Genomic DNA, 18,495 nt, shown 5'->3' on the forward strand with positions numbered 1-18,495 from the left:
GCCAAGTTGTTGTACTGACACAAGGCTATTAATCTATTTCCTCTACTTCATCCAATCGTTGTTTTTTACCACCAGGGGGCACCGCACGATGGCAGCCTTGCCAAGTCTGCCTATTTGTCTTTTTTTTTTTTTTTTTTTTTTGTGTTATAAAAGTTTGTGTTAATGTTCTCTGGTTTGTTTTATGTGGGGGGTGGGTGGTAGAAACTTTTTTTTTTAATATCTTACCTTGCCCGAGATTGTTTTCCGCATCGTATCTCCGGTCGCTCTGCGGCCTAACATCATGGAGCTGGAGGCCTTGCTCGGGGCTGACTTTGAACCCCACCATGGGGGCGTGGGCTTACCATCGGAGCCTGCGATCCCATGCCTGGGATCGACACTCCAACTGCGGCCTGCAGATATCACCATCTCGGGTAGAGACCGATGTCGGGAAGCTCAAAACGACGATGGTTCGATCAGCCCCAACCCGGGGTCAGATTGTCCGACGTGGGGGAGCTGAGATTCCCCCCGATGCAGGAGCTTGATCGCCCCGAAGCAGAGGGCCCGATCGCCGCCAGCTACGAGAGCCAAGATCATCTCGTCAATGGAAGGCTCGAGGCCCCAGACAACAAATTTAACTTTTTTTTCGCCTTCCATCACAGTGAGGAATATGGAATAGTCACTATGATGGATTTTTATGTTAAAATGTGTGTTTTGTTGCTTTTTAATGCTTTTTGGCAAGTCAAATTCCCCGTATGTTGCAAAACATACTTGGCTAATAAAGTATGATTGTGATTATAATGATTTCTCTGGACGGCAGGGGGATCATCAAGATTGTTGGCATTGTACTTGGCCTCACATTAATGGGTCTACAAGGAATAGAGCAAAGGACTGAGCACACACCCATAAGGGTCAGCAATGTTGAGGAAATGTTATGACCACCTGCCGTCTGGTGGCCAAGAACTCCAGAAGCTAGATGCAGATGGAGGCCCAAAGACCATGGTCAAGAAGTTTAGGGATGAGTTTATTTGGTATTAAGATGGATATTTTTCATTCAGCAAAATAGCTGATTACAAAGGATTGCTTTATGGCCTCAATCGATCTTGAAGATGCATACTATTCAGTACCAATACACGAGAGTCACAGGATATATCTGAAGTTTATCTGGCAAGGCCAGTTGTGGCAATTTTAGGCTCTACCTAAGGGGTTGAGTTCAGCCCTAGGCTATTTACAAATATTCTAAAGTCTATGTTGCCCTACTCAGATCTAAAGGGCATATTGTCATGGGGTTTATAGATGAGACGCATATTGTAGGGAAGAGATCATTTGTCACAGAGTTAGCTGTTTCAGCAACAAAGACACTCCTAGAATATCTAGGGTTTGCTATTCATCCAGGAAAGTCCATACTGGAGCCGACAAAATCTATAACATATCTAGGTTTTGTCATAAACTCTGCAGATATGTCTGTGACTCTACCCACAGATAAGAAACAGAATATTGTAGAGGCATGCACAGGGTATAAATATCGGCAGATGCCTCCAAAGATAATTTAAGACGAGGCAACATGAATTATAGTAGTGCCAAATTGGCCTACTCAACCATGGTTTCCATTGTAAATAGGTCTGCTGAAAGAAGCTCCTATATTTGCTCACAGACACGAGCAGTGGTTAGTTCAACCTATCACTCGTGCACCTATCACTGCATGGTTGTATGGAAAAGTTTTGTGAAGAGACACATGTGACCTACTTTTAAATAGAAGTAGCAGAGGTTTGTGGATTTCTTTCAGTTTGGTTTTATGAGAAGAGACTAAGTTACAGCGCAATTAACACTGCTCGTAGTGCTTTGTCATCGTATCTAGTACTAGAAGTGGGACAATAAATGATTGGCTCTTATCCACTGGTGACAAAGGTTATGGAAGGTGTCTTTTATATGAACTCTCTAAAGCCTAGATACAAAGTAGTGTGGAATCAGTATTAATTTTTTTATGCAAATTGACATCAGCTGTATCCCTAACGTTGGAGCAGTTACTCTTAAGTTAGTCATGCTTATGACACTTATTTCAGCACGAAGAGCTCAGTCTTTACACAATCTCCGTCTGGATACTCGGTCATATCTGACAAGAGGGTAGCATTTTATGTGAATGAACTCATAAACAGAGCAGGCACGTTTGGGTACTAGTTGGAGCTGGCAGCATACCCACCAGATCGGAGATTGTGGGTGTTTATTATGTGAAAAGGTACATTGAGGTTACGAAGAACCTATGAGATGAAGGAAAAGTTTCTTCATAGATATAAAATACTCACAAGAGATTGTTGGTGCAGACTATTTCAAGATGGATAAAGTGTAAGCAGCTGAAAGCGGGTGTGAATAAAAAATTATTTCAAGTCACACTCTACCAGGGCTGCTGGCATGTCAGCAGCCAATAGAATGGATGTTCCTCTTGATCGCATTCTTGGAACAGCAGGAGGCTCAGATGAACGCGCTTTCGGAAGTTATAAAATATCATTGAACATGTCTGGACGATTGCAGATAGAATTCTGGACAGTGCTACATGAGCTGTTGTCTAACTCAAAGGCAATTGGGACTGTGGTCAAATTAAGGGCGATGTACATGTATGTAAAGTTAGCATCACGTTGTTAATGGCCCATGTCTTTTCTACCATTTATGGTTTATCTGTGTAGTGTGTTCACATACAGATTGGTTTATTGCATGAAACCACAGAGCTTCAAAGACTTCACATAGTCTCATCATGAGACTTCGAAATAAAATAGAAAGATTAAATGAGAACTTACCGTTTGAAGTTTGATCTTGAATTTATGGAAGTTGGAGTGAGAGACTACGTGCCCTCCGCTCCCAACCCTGAATCTCATAAATTTCATTCGGTAAGTCAAGGGTTATTAATCTTTCTATAGATTGATTCTGGTTTAAGTGAACTGTGGTTTCATACAGTGGCTCTGAAGAGTGATGCGCATGCGGGCTGGTGGGTTCTTCACGTAGTCTCTCACTCCAACTTCTCATAAAATCAAGATCAAACTTCAAACGGTAAGTTCTCGTTTAATCTTTCTATTAAATAGCTGTGTAAATTCTAGGCAGCGATTAAAGCTAGTTAAAAGGCAGACATTTCCCTGCTAATGCTGAGGAATCTCAGCACTTTCAGGCTCCACTGTTGGATTCCAGCTTGGGTCATTATTGGTTTATTTCAGATTTGTGGTAGTGTTATCCGTCCAGGACGGTCCTACGCACTTGAGTGCGATTGAACACTCGATTCAATATGTTATGTTTAAACGGCTAATTTATCAAAAGACCCATATTCACCAATTGCATTTTCAATTAAAAATATATCTGCAGGCTAAAAAGCATTATCCCTCAAACACTTTTTTTGCCTTTTCTCCACCATCAGGTTGTGATTGAATTGAAAGCAAAGACTTACCATATGTTGCAAAACCAGGAAAAAAACTAGAAAATGCTGCAACTTCTCAAATAATGTTATACAGGTCAATGAACTTCCATTAGAACCCGTCATCTGAAAGGTTATTAACCTGATATAGTGTCTCTATTTTTCTCTCCACAGATGCTGCTTGACTAACTGAGTATTTCTAGCACTCTCAACTTTTATTACATTGGTCCCTAATTATCCTCTATGCCATTCTGTGACCTGCCAATCTGAAGAATTCCTTAGTTTTTGTTTAACACGGGTTGTTCCCTTCACATTTTTTAAATATAGCTTATAAGGCATAAACAGTTCATGTCATCCTATTACAGGTTATTACTTGCACACTTTAGGAGGCACTGCAAACATAGCACCTGGGAGGAATTATTCTCCAAAGATACATCATCATCAGGAAATAGTTTGGATGAAACATAAATTAATGCCAATATTGTTGTATACTGTGGAATAATTTTCATAAGTTAAAGCTCAAATAGATTTTATCTTAGAGGGCCCAATATAAATGCAGAATTTTAAAACAAAAGAAACAAAAGTTCCTGTGTAGGAAGGAACTGCAGATGCTGGTTTACACCCAAGATGGTCACAAAATGCTGGAGTAACTCAGTGGGACAGGCAGCATCTCTGGAAAGAAGGAATGGGTGACGTTTTGGGTTGAGACCCTTCTTCAGACTCTATGACTCAGATGGTCTCAAAAGAGTGAGTGCTCTCTTAACTTACCCACTCATCTATATATTTAGTGTGTGTTTTAGTTCACAGATTCAGCATTTTCAATTAATTTTTAAAAAGTGAATTAGTTGCTGTAATTTCCCATCTTTGATGAATTTTCTGCCACATCATGCCAGATGCAATAAAATTAGCATTGCCATCAATATATCAGCTTATGTATTGAATGCCTGTGATCATTAGGTTGTGATCGTTAGTGCCTGGAACCTTTTATGCTTAAATGTGACATTCTCTAATTCTACAGATGCTACAGATTACCTTCTGCAGGTAAGTGAAGGAGTTACATTGTGCCTTTCATGATCTTATGCCATCCCAAAGCACTTCTCAGATGAGTATTTCTGATATGTAGCCACTGTTGCAGTACTGGCTTCTTTAGTTTTATTTCCTGTTTTCCTTCAGGTTTTGAGCTTGTGCATTATTTGATGCATTGTTTATTGGAGTTCAATTTCTTTGTTTATATTATGTAGGAAAGAACTGCAGATGCGGGTTCAAATCGAAGGTGGACACAAAAAGCTGGAGTAACTCGGTGGGACAGGCAGCATCTCTGGAGAGAACGAATGGGTGATGTTACGGGTAGAGACCTTTCTTTTAATATTGTCAGCTGCCATGTATCATATTGCCGAGATTTTTTCCAGTTTGAATTATTGAGTATCTATTTACAACTACGTTAGCTCATTGAGTGTAAAGCAGGGTTGGGCATATGACTGTGCTCGTGGTAAGCAGTCTATTATTACACAGCAAACAACAGTTAACCTACTCAGAAAATAGTATCTGAAAAAGCAGTGGAAAGAGAATTTATCGGAAATCATTGTAACTCCTTTCAATAAAGTAATATGATGAGTGGAGAATAGTTAACTAGAAAATGGACTGGACTAATGGCCTATTGCTCTGGCAGTGTACCACTGCAATGATATTTCTAAAGAAATCTTCAGACATATAAGTGAAGTGAAAAACACAAAGGATAATGTAAATCTACAATGAATGATTTGCACAAAGGAACTGTATGCAAGGTATCTGTGGTAAAACAATCATTTTGAAATTGAAACTATTGACATGATGTTAAAATGCAATTTATTTTGAAGCTGCAGGAAAGGCAAAAGCAGATCTACATAACGGATAGTAAATGACAAGTTTTGTTACTGCTTTCCCTTTGAGTCTTGCATGGAACCTGCATCGCAAGGGAGTTGCAAGAAACATAAACCCCACAGTTGAGTAGATGTTCTTTCTCATTGATTCTAATGTCAAAAATACATCTCAACGTACAGAGAAGGGTAAACGTTGAAGGACAAAGGCGTACACGAACCCTGAGATTCAATGCCCATGTAGTTAAGTGAAATGGTCTTGGCTTAATTACCCCCACCCACACTCATCCGATCTCCACTACCTGCTAAAAATGCACAAGATGACATTAAACGTAGTTTGTAGGTAGACAAAAATGCTGGAGAAACTCAGCGGGTGAGGCAGCATCTATGGAGCGAAGGAAATATGCAACGTTTCGGGTCGAGACCCTTCTTCAGACCTGGTGTGAGGGTGTGGAGCATGGGAAGAAGAAAGGAAGAGGCGGAGACAGTGGGCTGAGGGAGAGCTGAGAAGGGGAGGAGAAAGCAGGGACTACCTGAAATTAGAGAAGTCAATGTTCGTACTGCTGAGGTGCAAACTGCCCATCGTTTGAATCATTAGTGCTATTTATGAAGCATAACTATGCACTCAATAATTATACTTCGAAAGCTGAAAACGTACAAGATACCACTCAAAAATGGGACAGAACATGCTGAATCCAACCATAGCCATAGCCTGTCATGCTAGTCCATTGGCCCCATTGATCTTTTGCAGTCTCGTGAATTGGCTTCCGGCAAAACAAATCCCCACTCATGAACTATATTGACAGCCTCTTCACTGTTTCAGAAACATACAGAAACAGTTTAAAAAGCATTTTCATTTTAATATTTAAGGAAAATATTAACCTTCAGACATGAAATCAAATTCTCATCAAAACGGAGAAAAACATTTTCCTTTATCAATAAAGGTCAGTGAATTCATTCCAATAAGTGGGGCCAAGTTAAGTGTGCCAGTCGTACAATTGAGGGACCAGATTCAAAGTGTGGTTCTGCAGCTCAGGTCATTCCATAACACCTTCCGGGCTTAGTTGTCCATTGAAGAACAGAGCAGGAGATCAAATGCACCCACATCCCTACATTAATGCTGCAGTGTAGAGGCAGGAAAGTTGAACAAGATGGTGTGTGCAACATAGCTAGCTGGCTGTTCTTTAAGGACCAGAGAGCTGGCCAACAGTGTGATCTGATCCAGCCTGAATTACAACTGTAACTGTGGAAAATGTAACTGCAGCGTACACTACTCCATATAAAGAATGAACAATACTGGATCATGGTCATCCACATGAGCCCATTTATGGGAAGGTAAGGTGATGATAACTTAGCTGTTAATGACTGAGATTGGATTTATGCACTTCATTTTCTAGTTAACTATTCTCCACTCATCATATTACTTTATTGAAAGGAGTTACAATGATTTCTGATAAATTCTCTTTCCACTGCTTTTTCAGATACTATTTTCTGAGTAGGTTAACTGTTGTTTGTTGTGTAATAATAGACTGTTTACCATGAGCACAGTCATATGCCCAACCCTGCTTTACACTCAATGAGCTTAACATAGTTGTTAATAGATACTTAATAATTCAAACTGGAAAAAATCTCGCCAATATGATACATGGCAGCTGACAATATTAAAAGGGTCTCGACCAGAAACGTCACCCATTCCTTCTCTCCAGAGATGCTGCCTGTCCCACTGAGTTACTCCAGCTTTCTATGTCTACCTTCGATTTAAACCAGCATCTGCAATTCTTTCCTACACAATATAAAAAAGGAAATGAAACTCCCATAAACAATGCATCAAATAATGCACAAGCTCAAAACCTGAAGGAAAACAGGAAATAAAACTAAAGAAGCCAGTACTGCAACTGTGGTTACATATCAGAAATACTGATCTGAGAAGTGCTTTGGGATGGCATAAGATCATGAAAGGCACAATGTAACCACTTTCCTGCAAGTCATCTGTAGAATTAGAGAATGTCACATTTAAGCATAAAAGGTTCCAGGCACTAACGATCACAAACTAACGATCACAGGCATTCAATACATAAGCTGATATATTGATAGCAATGCTCATTTTATTGCATCTGGCATGATGTGGCAGAAAATTCATAAAAGATGGAATTGAAGAATGTAGGTGAACAGAGGGATCTGGGAATAACTGTGCACAGTTCCATGAAAGTGGAATCTCATGTAGATAGGGTGGTAAAGAAAGCTTTTGGTGTGCTGGCCTTTATAAATCAGAGCATTGAGTATAAAAGTTGGGATGTAATGTTAAAATTGTACAAGGCATTGGTGAGGCCAATTCTGGAGTATGGTGTACAATTTTGGTCGCCTAATTATAGGAAGGATGTCAACAAAATAGAGAGAGTACAGAGGAGATTTACTAGAATGTTGCCTGGGTTTCAGCAACTAAGTTACAGAGAAAGGTTGAACAAGTTAGGGCTTTATTCTTTGGAGCGCAGAAGGTTAAGGGGGGACTTGATAGAGGTTTTTAAAATGATGAGAGGGATAGACAGAGTTGACGTGGAAAAGCTTTTCCCACTGAGAGTAGGGAAGATTCAAACAAGGGGACATGACTTGAGAATTAAGGGACTGAAGTTTAGGGGTAACATGAGGGGGAACTTCTTTACTCAGAGAGTGGTAGCTGTGTGGAATGAGCTTCCAGTGAAGGTGGTGGAGGCAGGTTCGTTTTTATCATTTAAAAATAAATTGGATAGTTATATGGATGGGAAAGGAATGGAGGGTTATGGTCTGAGCGCAGGTATATGGGACTAGGGGAGATTATGAGTTCGGCACGGACTAGAGGGGTCGAGATGGCCTGTTTCCGTGCTGTAATTGTTATATGGTTATATGGTTATAAGGGTTTTGACCCAAAACGTCACCCATTCCTTCTCTCCAGAGATGCTGAGTGTCCCACTGAGCTACTCCAGCATTTTGTGTCTATCTTCGGTGTAAACCAGCATCTGCAGTTCCTTCCTACTCATATAATTTGCAATTGCCAAGTCATGTGCTAGTACAACCACAGTAACCACTGCAGGTCAACCTCTAACCAATACACATGTCAACACCATGACTGATTTATTTGGAAACAAACATTTGATACTCAATTTGCCAGTTGAGCTGCAGATGTGGGGAACACCAGAATACACCTGACTGCATTGGCATTGTGGTGGCACAGCAATTCAATTATTGGACTAACAAACCAGAGACCAGAATTCGAATCCTACCATGACAATCATGAAATTTCAATGTGGTTTTTTACCTGGAATTTGGAACGATTAGTCTTTCTATCAGATTGTCAGAAAAAATAAATGTTGTTTTACTGATATCCTTCAGTGAAGGAAATCTTCCATCCTTAAAACACCAAGCAACTGTTGACCCACCTTTTTAATTCTTAATTGACCTAGAAAGTAATTCAACTGTACCTACCCCACAAAGTTTAAGACTAACTGTAGTTTATCAGTCCTCACCACTACCACAAATGCTGATCTTACCTGATCCCAAACAATAAATTAAAACATGGTTTGCTTTAATTATTTAATCAACTGGATCAGTACATTGAAAACCTGCTCATGTATGAAACACTAAGTTAAGAGAGCTTTGACACGTTTCACTTGCACTACCTATTAAAGTTCAAGTGCTCTTGGAAAAGATAACACAGACTTTCCAAATATCCTGTGAAATCAAGGCACAATGCTTAAATTGCAGTTCAACGGATTAACGAGGTGTCCACCCCGTTTATAAAATGTAAAAATATGCCAAGGGGAGTGGAAATTGGATCTTTCTTTCAAGAATCTGACAGGTAACATATCAAACACCTGACAGAGGCAATATATCAAACACCCGCTTTTGAATTAGTGGCAAAAAACTAGGCAAATGGAACTTAACATGTGAAACTGAGTCTTGTGACGTTTCAGGAACCCAAAGGCAGACTTGTCCCAATGGCAAGAGGCAGCAAATGAGTGAAATAGATAGATATATAGGTGTTCTTGATCATGAAACACACAAAGATATCATGCATGGGGGGAAGTAGCAAGTAATAAATTAGTCTTTATGTAGTGGGTCTTGAGATATAATTACTAGATAAGGGGGACAATTGTTTAAAACTGAGGTGTGGGAATGTCTTCTCACAGATGGTGGCGAGTCTCTAGAATTCTCTACCCCAATGAGTAATGAGGTCTGAAAGTTAGATTACTGGAGGTACTTAAAGGACAGATATATTTCTGAAAGATCATCAAACTGATGGACATGTGGACTTGATACAGAGGAGGAGATGAGGCCTGGGGTAGATCATCCAGGGTCATATTGAATGGCAGGTCCTGGTGGCTCCAATGTTCTTATGATCTTGTGTCACATTCCACTGTCCTACAACTGATTTCAACCTTATACAATCCTGGGTGCTATCCACTTTATTAATGTATTCTCTTCTCTTTGCTGTAGAATTTATTGCTGGTTATATAATAATGAGAGGTACCAACCCTAGACGAGTTTGGGTTAACTCCCACCCCACCCAGTTCAGTAGAGGGAAACATGAAAACACGTACAAATTCAATATCAAAACCCGTGTTCAATTATACTCAAGAGGATTTCCCGAGGTGTTGCATCCAGAATTGATACAACGAAAACATTGTGAATACGAACCGCAATTCCACAACATATCGAGGTTTAAATAATAATGACATAAATGACATGAATATATTAATATCTCAAACTCAATATATAACACCAGGGAAAACGATAGTCAGTGTGCTTACAATTATGAAGCCACTGCATCGCTGTATTATCTAAACAGCCACCATGCCTGTCTGGCACATGTAGATTGTTGAGCACTCTCACTGGAGTCAGATGTGTGTTTAAAACTGATAACGTTCTCCCTTTCTACACGAGGGTGCGAGATCGCATCCACTAAACGCAGGTCGCTTGAACCGTCCTCTGTCGGGAAGGACAATCACAGCCGGTTTATTTTTAAGACCAGCGCCTGCAGTGAATAAATCGAGCCCACGGCAGCAGATATTCCCCTAACTCTAATGGCCACTGGTGTTGGAGAGGCCTCAACTCCCACTGCCCGCGATCGCGCTCACTTAGCAAAGGCAGAACGAAACACACACTTGGCAACTTCGAGGTTAATATGGTTAACAACAAAGGGGAGTGATTCACGTTGATTAATTGCCCCCTTCCTCGCAATTTCTGCTGTGAGAAATGAGCCGGGCCTGGCGGGTGTCCGCGGGGAGTGAGTGGGATTGCGCTCCGTCCACTGAAGATCCATCGGGACGGGTGGAGCTCGCATCCCGGCCGCTGCTCTGCCGCCCTCTCCTCCACCTGCCCCCCACACCCTTGCCCCCTGCACTCCCTCTGCGACTCAAGCATCAGCGGGCAAGAAAAGGACCGAGTCTCGCCCGCAATGCCCATTGCCCCGGCTCGCAGGTCCGGAGCGGGCGATGGAGGGAGAGGGGTGGAGAGGGAGGGAGGTAGGGGAGAGGGGTTGGAGGGAGGGGGAGAGGGGAGGGGGAGAGGGAAGGGGGAGAGGGAGGGGAAGAGGGAGGGGAAGAGGGAGGGGAAGAGGGAAGGGAAGAGGGAAGGGAAGAGGGAAGGGGAGAGGAGGAGGGAGAGGATGAGGTGGGATGCAGCCTCACCTATGGAGATTTCTTGCGCGAAGGCTAGCGAGATGAGCAGGAGCGGCAAGCCAGCCGACATCAGTGTCACCAGCTTGTCCACGGCCAGCTCCAGCCTCACTGCCTTGAGCTTGGAGTCGGCCGGCTCCTTCAGGAGAAAGTCGTTGAATACGTACTCCGCCGCGGCGTGGGTGATGGCCATCGCCTCCCTTCACCGAGCAGACAAGAGCTAAAGAAGGGGAGTCGCTGCCATGAGCCGGGCGGCGCAGGGCGTGTGGACAGCGCTGCTCCGGTCCATGGTCCGGCTCCGGCTCTGGCGCCGCTCCTTGTCGCTGCCACCCCGGCCTTTCCCTTTCACGTGTACCCGGCTCGAACTTTGTTTCCATGAACTGCACTTCCGGATCTCCCCGGCTCTTGTCAACTGGTGTCCCGCCTGTCAGGACGAGGTCCAGATCTCAGTGACAAAGGCAGAGTGGTACAGTGTTGCACCAGGCGTGCTCCCTCCCACAGCAGCAACCAGCCCATTCAACCGGGGGCTCCTCGCTGTCAGTGCAACGCCACATTCATTGCTTGAGGTTCTCCTCTGAGATTGGTGGCAAATAGAAAGTGAAGTTTCGCATCACCTGTCAAGAGAAAAGATTTTGTTAATAAAAAAAACCAACTATGAATGAGTCATGTTTTAAGCTGCGGAGATCGGCAAAGGGCAGAGACCTTGAAAGAGATCGCCTGGAGGTGGAATAGAGAACAAAGAGATCGCCTGTCAGATAAACTGGAAGATCGTTTCAGATAATCCAATTTCCAATATATGACAAGGACAGTATGTAGTATTATGTAGTAACAAGGGCAGTCCCCCTTGTCCTCACCTTCCACCCCATCAGCCGTCACATACAGCAGATAATCCACCGACATTTTCGCTACCTCCAACGGGATCCCACCACCTGCCACATCTTCCCATCGCCTCCTCATTTGGCTTTCCGCAGAGACCGCTCCCTCCGTAACTCCCTGGTCAATTTGTCCCTTCCCACCCAAACATCCCCTCCCTTGGTACTTTCCCTTGCAACGGCAGGAAATGCTACACTTGTCGCTTTACCTCCCCCCTTAACTCCATCCAAGGTCCTAAGCAGTCTTTCCAGGCGAGGCAGAGGTTCACCTGCACCTCCTCTAACCTCATCTATTGCATCTGCAGCTCTAGGTGTCAGCTGCTCTACATCAGTGAGACCAAGCGTAGACCTGGCGATCACTTCGCCCAACACCTCCGCTCAGTTCGCACTAACCAACCTGATCACCCGATGGCCCAGCACTTCAACTCCCCCTCCCATTCCAAATCCGACCTTTCTGTCCTGGGTCTCCTCCATGGCCAGAGTGAGTCCCAATGCAAATTGGAGGAGTAGCACCTCACATGGGCAGTTTGCACCCAAGCAGTATGAACATTGACCTCCAATTTCAGATAGTCCTTGCTTTCTCCCTCCTTCCCCTCCCCTTCCCAGCTCTCCCACAGCCTCCTGTCTCCACCTCCTTTTGTCTTCCTGCCCCCCCCCCCCCCACCACATCAGGCTGAAGAAGGGTCTCGACCCGAAACTTCATCTATTCCTTCGCTCCATAGATGCTGCCTCATCCGCTAAGTTTCTTCAGCATTTTTGTCTACCTCCAATATATGACTACGTCTGAAGAAGGGTCTCGACCCGAAACATCACATATTCCTTCTCTCCACAGATGCTGCCACTGAAAAGGGTGATTTTATTATGGGGAACAAGGAAATGGCAGATGAGTTGAACAGGTAGTTTGGATCCATCTTCACTAAGGAAGACACAAACAATCTTCCTGATGTACAAGTGGCCTGAGAATCTGGGGTGACAGAGGAACTGAAAGAAATCCACATTAGGCAAGAAATGGTGTTGGGTAGCCTGATGGGACTGAAGGCTGATAAATCCCCAGGGCCTGATGGTCTGCATCCCAGGGTACTTAAGGAAGTGGATCTAGAAATTGTGGACACATTGGTGATCATTTTCTAATGTTCTATAGATTCAGGATCCGTTCCTGAGGATTGGAGGGCAGCTAATGTTATCCCACTTTTTTAGAAAGGCGGGAGAGAGAAAACAGGGAATTATGAACCAGTTAGCCTGACATCGGTGGTGGGGAAGATGCTGGAGTCAATCATAAAAGATGAAATAGCGGCACATTTGGATAGCAGTAACAGGATCAGTCCGAGTCAGCAAGGATTTACGAAGGTGAAATCATGCTTGACTAATCTTCTGGAATTTTTTGAGAATGTAACTAGGAAAATGGACAAGGGAGGGCCAATGGATGTAGTGTACCTGGACTTTCAGAAAGCATTTGATAAGCCCACATAGGAGATTAGTGGGTAAAATTAGGGCACTTGGTATTGAGGGTAGAGTGCTGACATGGATAGAATATTGGCCGGCAGACAGAAAAAATAGAGTAGGGATTAACGGGTCCCTTTCAGAATGGCATGCAGTGACTAGAGGGGTACTGCAAGGCTCAGTGCTGGGACCGCAGTTATTTACAATAAGTATTAATGATTTAGATTAAGTAATTATGTAACATTAGCAAATTTGCAAATTGCACAAAGCTGGGTGGCAATGTAAACTGTGAGGAGGATGCTATGAGAATGCAGGGTGACTTGGACAGGTTGGGTGAATGGGAAGATGCATGGCAGACGCATGGCAGATGCAGTTTAATGTGGATAAATGTGAAGTTATCCATTTTTACAGCAAAAATGGGAAGGCAGATTATTATCTAAATGGTGTCAAGTTGGGAAAAGGGGAAGTACAACAGGATATGGGGATCCTTGTTCATCAGTCAATGAAAGTAACCATGCAGGTACAGCAGGCAGTGAAGAAAGCGAATGGCATGTTGGCCTTCATAACAAGAGGAGTTGAGTATAGGGGCAAAGAGGTCCTTCTGAAGTTGTACAGGGCCCTAGTGAGACCACACCTGGAGTATTGTTTGCAGTTTTAGTCTCCAAATTTAAGGAAGGACATTCTTGCTATTCAGGGGCTGCAGCGTTAGTTCACAAGGTTAATTCCCAGGATGGCGGGACTGTCATATGCTGAGAGAATGGAGCGGCTGGGCTTGTAGACTCAGGAATTTAGAAGGATGAGAGGACATCTTATTGAAACATATTAAGCTTATATAAGATTATTAAGGGTTTGGACACGCTAGAGGCAGGAAACATGTTCCCAATGTTGGGGAGTCCAGAACCAGGGTCCACAGTTTAAGAATAAGGGGTAAACCATTTAGAACAGAGATGAGGAAACACTTTTTCACACAGTTGTGAATCTGTGGAATTCTCTGCCTCAGAGCGCGGTGGAGGCCAGTTCTCTAGATACTTTCAAGAGAGCTAGATAGGGCTCTTAAAGCTAGCAGAGTCAGTGGATATGGGGAGAAGGCAGGAACGGGGTGCTGATTGTGGATGATCAGCCATGATCACATTGAATGGCAGTACTGGCTCGAAGGGCTGAATGGCCTACTCCTGCACCTATTGTCTATTGACACCCGCTGAGTTTCTCCAGCATTTTTGTCTACCTCAGAAGAGCAGTGGTTCGTTTCGTTTCCCCCTCAACACTCATGCTGACTGACCTGGCGTGTATTTCCACTATTCTTTTTATTTCAGATTACCAGCAACTGCCTTGTTTTGCAACTCACAATTCCAGCATAACTTCTTTTTTCTGCTTCCATTCGTCTCCATCGCCTCCCCTCCGGACTCATCAGCTGATATAAATCACCCTCCTTTCGTGGCTTCACCGTGGCTTCTGCAAATGTTCTTAAAGGGAGGATCAAGTGAGGTTGGGTCACGTTTCACCAGGGTTAGCAGCAGGCTGCATTACTTATTGCTTGCTACAAAATCTACTGCATTATTAAAGTTGTCTCTCCTATTACTGTTTCCCCTCCTCATTTTGACATTTTGCTTTATAAAAAAAAAAAACCTCTCAATCCTTCAAGAGTTTATTGATTTACAATTATGTTATATTTCAGTTGCAGAAATACATCAGGTGATTGTGCATGTCTGTCTATATACAACTGAATTCACTACTAGCGCCACCCACCAACCCCATCCCCCACCTTTCATTCCACCATTTCATACTGTTTTTATATTGTTATTACCTGAACTAACCAGTTAGTTGTCACCAAGGAATGTCATTTTGTTAAAAATGATCAATCATCATCATGAAAACATGAGCGTTTGGTTGGATTTTGAAGAGTTGTTTCACCCCAACAGTGATCTGGACATTAACCTTCGTGAGGAATTTTGGAGTGAATACAGACCTATTGAGATTATTACTTTCTATGAATTTCAGTCTTGAAGTCGGTAAGTGAGGTTCAGAACAGGGGAGATGTTAAACTTCAGTAAATACATAACAACTCATCCTGGCACTTTCTTCTGTCCATAGCTCATTCTTTACATGTGCATCGTCATGCTTGTTGGTCTTGAAGCATGCTGAGATGTAACATTTGGTCAATTTCTATGTACGGGGCAAAAGAGAATCCTCACTGTACAACTGTCTCAATGCACTTTAATGTAGGTAGTTAGACATGATTTTACCTCAAGTGCCACAACACACTCCACCAGTAAGTCCATCTATCTTCTTTGTAGTAACCCCTAACACTACCCTGTCTCTACTCATTTTCCATGAAAGCTATCCAGTGTGTTTTTGTTACATGTAGAAATACCTATAATGCACACTAAATTATATTTCTCTCTGTGGTCGGTGACCTATACAAGGAACCAAATAAAAAATGCTTTTGTTTTAAAGTTCTCGTATTTATTGCTATGATTTTCCATGAGCTCCCTGCAATTTCCTGTACTACTACAGACTTCTGAAATATCAACAGCTCATTAGACAACTTCACCTCCTCTTAAAGGCACACCACCAAACTCATCCATTTAGATGTGCCCATATATGATTAAGTACCAATTTTTGTATAATAATCCTTCCATTCAGTACCTGAAGACATTTTTACAATTTTAATGTCATAATATAATGCATGTTGCAATTGCAGGAAACTGGTGAGAGAGACCAGAATTACTCTGTTAAAAACACAATTTTTCATAGTTCCATGGTGTACATCCTTCTGGTAAATTAAAAAAAACCCAGAAACTGGTGTTCTCACCACTTCAGATGGACAATACCAGGGGAAGGGCAGACTATACCCACCACTAGACTATTATTCCCAGCTTGCCTTCGGCCATTGAGTTCAAAGCACAAAATGGATGCCTCACTGAGTATGTACACAATCCACAGGGTAATACAAAACAAATCCCTAAAGAAAATGTTAATTACTGATCAGCTTTGGAATGCTGCTCAATATATGGTGGCAATCAAGAAAAATGCAAATATGAAATGAAAAACAAAATTTTGGCACAAGAATTTAGTTCAGAACTTAAGGATATGCGTGCTATTTTAAAATGCCATAACCAAGTATAAAGACAATATAACAATGCAATAATGGTCTGTCCAAACATATAGTCCAAATTACATGAATTCAACAAAATACAAAACATCTCTTAAAATACCACTAATTGGTTTGTTTATAATTCTAAAATCCATGGAATCAAACAGACAGCAGCAATAGGACTAGAAAATTAGCTACATACTATGACATGGAGGATTGTGGTGAACAGTCACTTTTTGTACTGGGAGATGTTGAGTGGTCTTCCCCAAGGTTCAGTACCATAAATAATGCTGTTCTTTAATATACATTAATCACTTGTGTACTGAGGGTAAATGGCACAAATTTAAAATCATAGTAGTAGTAAACAAGGAGGAAAATACCGACAAACTACAAGTGGATAGGAACAGACAAATAAGCAGCAAAGTTCATTGCAACAGCATGTGAGGCACCATAATTTGGCGAGAAGAATGATGAGAGGCAATGTGCTGAAGAGCATCATTTTCAAGAGCGTATATGAGCAAAGATGTCTGGAGATGTCTGCACAATAATTAAATGTTGCTAAGACAGGCTAACAAAGCAGCTGACGGAGTTCCTGTGATCAATGCACGCAACTTGGTTTCAGGATTTTGAAAGCAGAATGCACCAGTGCTACTACATTCTGCAATTAGTTCTCCTGACAATCTTATTAAAACATATAAGATTATTAAGGGTTTGGACACGCTAGAGGCAGGAAACATGTTCCTGATGTTGGAGGAGTCCAGAACCAGGGGCCACAGTTTAAGAATAAGGGGTAAGCCATTTAGAACGGAGATGAGGAAACACTTTTTCATCCAGAGAGTTGTGAGTCTGTGGAATTCCCTGCCTCAGAAGGCGATGGAGGCCAGTTCTCTGGATACTTTCAAGAGAGAGCTAGATAGGGCTCTTAAAGATCGTGGATTCAGGGGATATGGGGAGAAGGCAGCAACGGGATACTGATTGGGGATGATCAGCCATGATCACATTGAATGGCGGTACTGGCTTCAAGGGCCGAATGGCCTACTCCTGCACCTATTGTCTATTGACAAGTTTCTTCCCATGAATATAAACTTTCATGAAGCACTAGTATGGCTCTTGGGGGAGAATTGCATCCAATTCCAGGCACCACACTTCAGGAAGTTTATGAAGCCTTTGGAGTAGACAGACCAAGAGGAGATATACTAGGATGTCTGAAGAAGGGTCCACACCCGAAACGTCACCTACCCTTTTCTTCCAGAAATGCTGCCTGACCTGTTGAGTTATTCCAGCTCTGCTTTTTTTTTCGTAAGCCAGCACCTTTCAGTTCCTTGCGTTTGATGGAAGATGATTATAGTTACATCGATAGCCTGGAGAGCATCTGATAACAAGATTATATTGATCCCAGTAATTTGAGATTAAATTAACCTGTCCTACAACCGACGACTTATTCACGCCCAAGTCTGTTGTTTTGATATATTTATTTCATGCTCCAATCTGAGGGCAAGTTAACAATACATTCACATTATTGTCAATTAATTGCTCTGGATATCATCTATTTACTTGATTACTGTGAAAGGTTATCAAACTTAAAAACAAAAACTTATGTGCTCGAAGTTATCAGTGAACTCATTGGTTACAGTGCAGATTCAGTCACTGATCCTGCATTTTATGTGCTTCTATTTATAATGGTACTAGTTTTTGATTGTAAACAGAGAGTTTTGAGATTGACCAGATTTATACCATTTTCCTCCACTATCTCAAGTTTGTCACATGAACTAGAGGGCACATTAGAGGGGGAAAAAAGGCGCTGATTTGTTAGGATTGATGACACAAAAATCCCCCAGTGCCAATTATGCTCTCTTACTGCTTAGACCAAGGGTTCCCAACCTGGGGTAAATTTGGGGTAAATTTGTTGATTCTGGATCTGTACATTTTTTTTCTCATTGATTGACTGTGTTTGATTCTGGTTCTGTTCATCATTAGTTGTTCATAAATAAGTGAAATGACATTGTTACGCGCTATTAAAGTTGCCAGGGGTATACGGGACGAAAAAGGTTGGGAACCCCTGGCTTAGACATTTAAAGGTTCGGCGCAGAATATCCACGGCTAGGGTAAAATGGAGACACAGAGCCTGCAGAGTGGGATCTTGAGCAGTAAACAGACTGCTGGATGAACTCAGCACATCAGACTTCCTCAGCAACTGTTTTGCCAAACA

General features: G+C 42.3%; 1 protein-coding gene across 2 annotated transcripts in view; it reads right to left on the bottom strand.

Annotated features, from left to right (window-relative positions):
- The window catches only part of panx1 (pannexin 1), a 32,346-nt gene extending 17,726 nt beyond the window's left edge, over nucleotides 1-14,620 (bottom strand). Inside the window, exon 1 of one of the 2 annotated variants that reach the window (XM_033022414.1) lies at nucleotides 14,538-14,620. In XM_033022414.1, coding sequence (XP_032878305.1) covers nucleotides 14,538-14,580 — 43 coding nt within the window. In that variant the 5' untranslated portion in view covers nucleotides 14,581-14,620. Of the gene's footprint in view, nucleotides 1-10,892; nucleotides 11,865-14,537 lie in introns of those variants that run through there. The other variant, XM_033022413.1, reaches the window with a different exon arrangement.
- Between the last annotated feature and the right edge of the window lie 3,875 nt (nucleotides 14,621-18,495).

The sequence above is a fragment of the Amblyraja radiata genome, chromosome 6, assembly GCF_010909765.2.
Source record: "Amblyraja radiata isolate CabotCenter1 chromosome 6, sAmbRad1.1.pri, whole genome shotgun sequence".
Lineage (NCBI taxonomy): Eukaryota > Metazoa > Chordata > Chondrichthyes > Rajiformes > Rajidae > Amblyraja > Amblyraja radiata.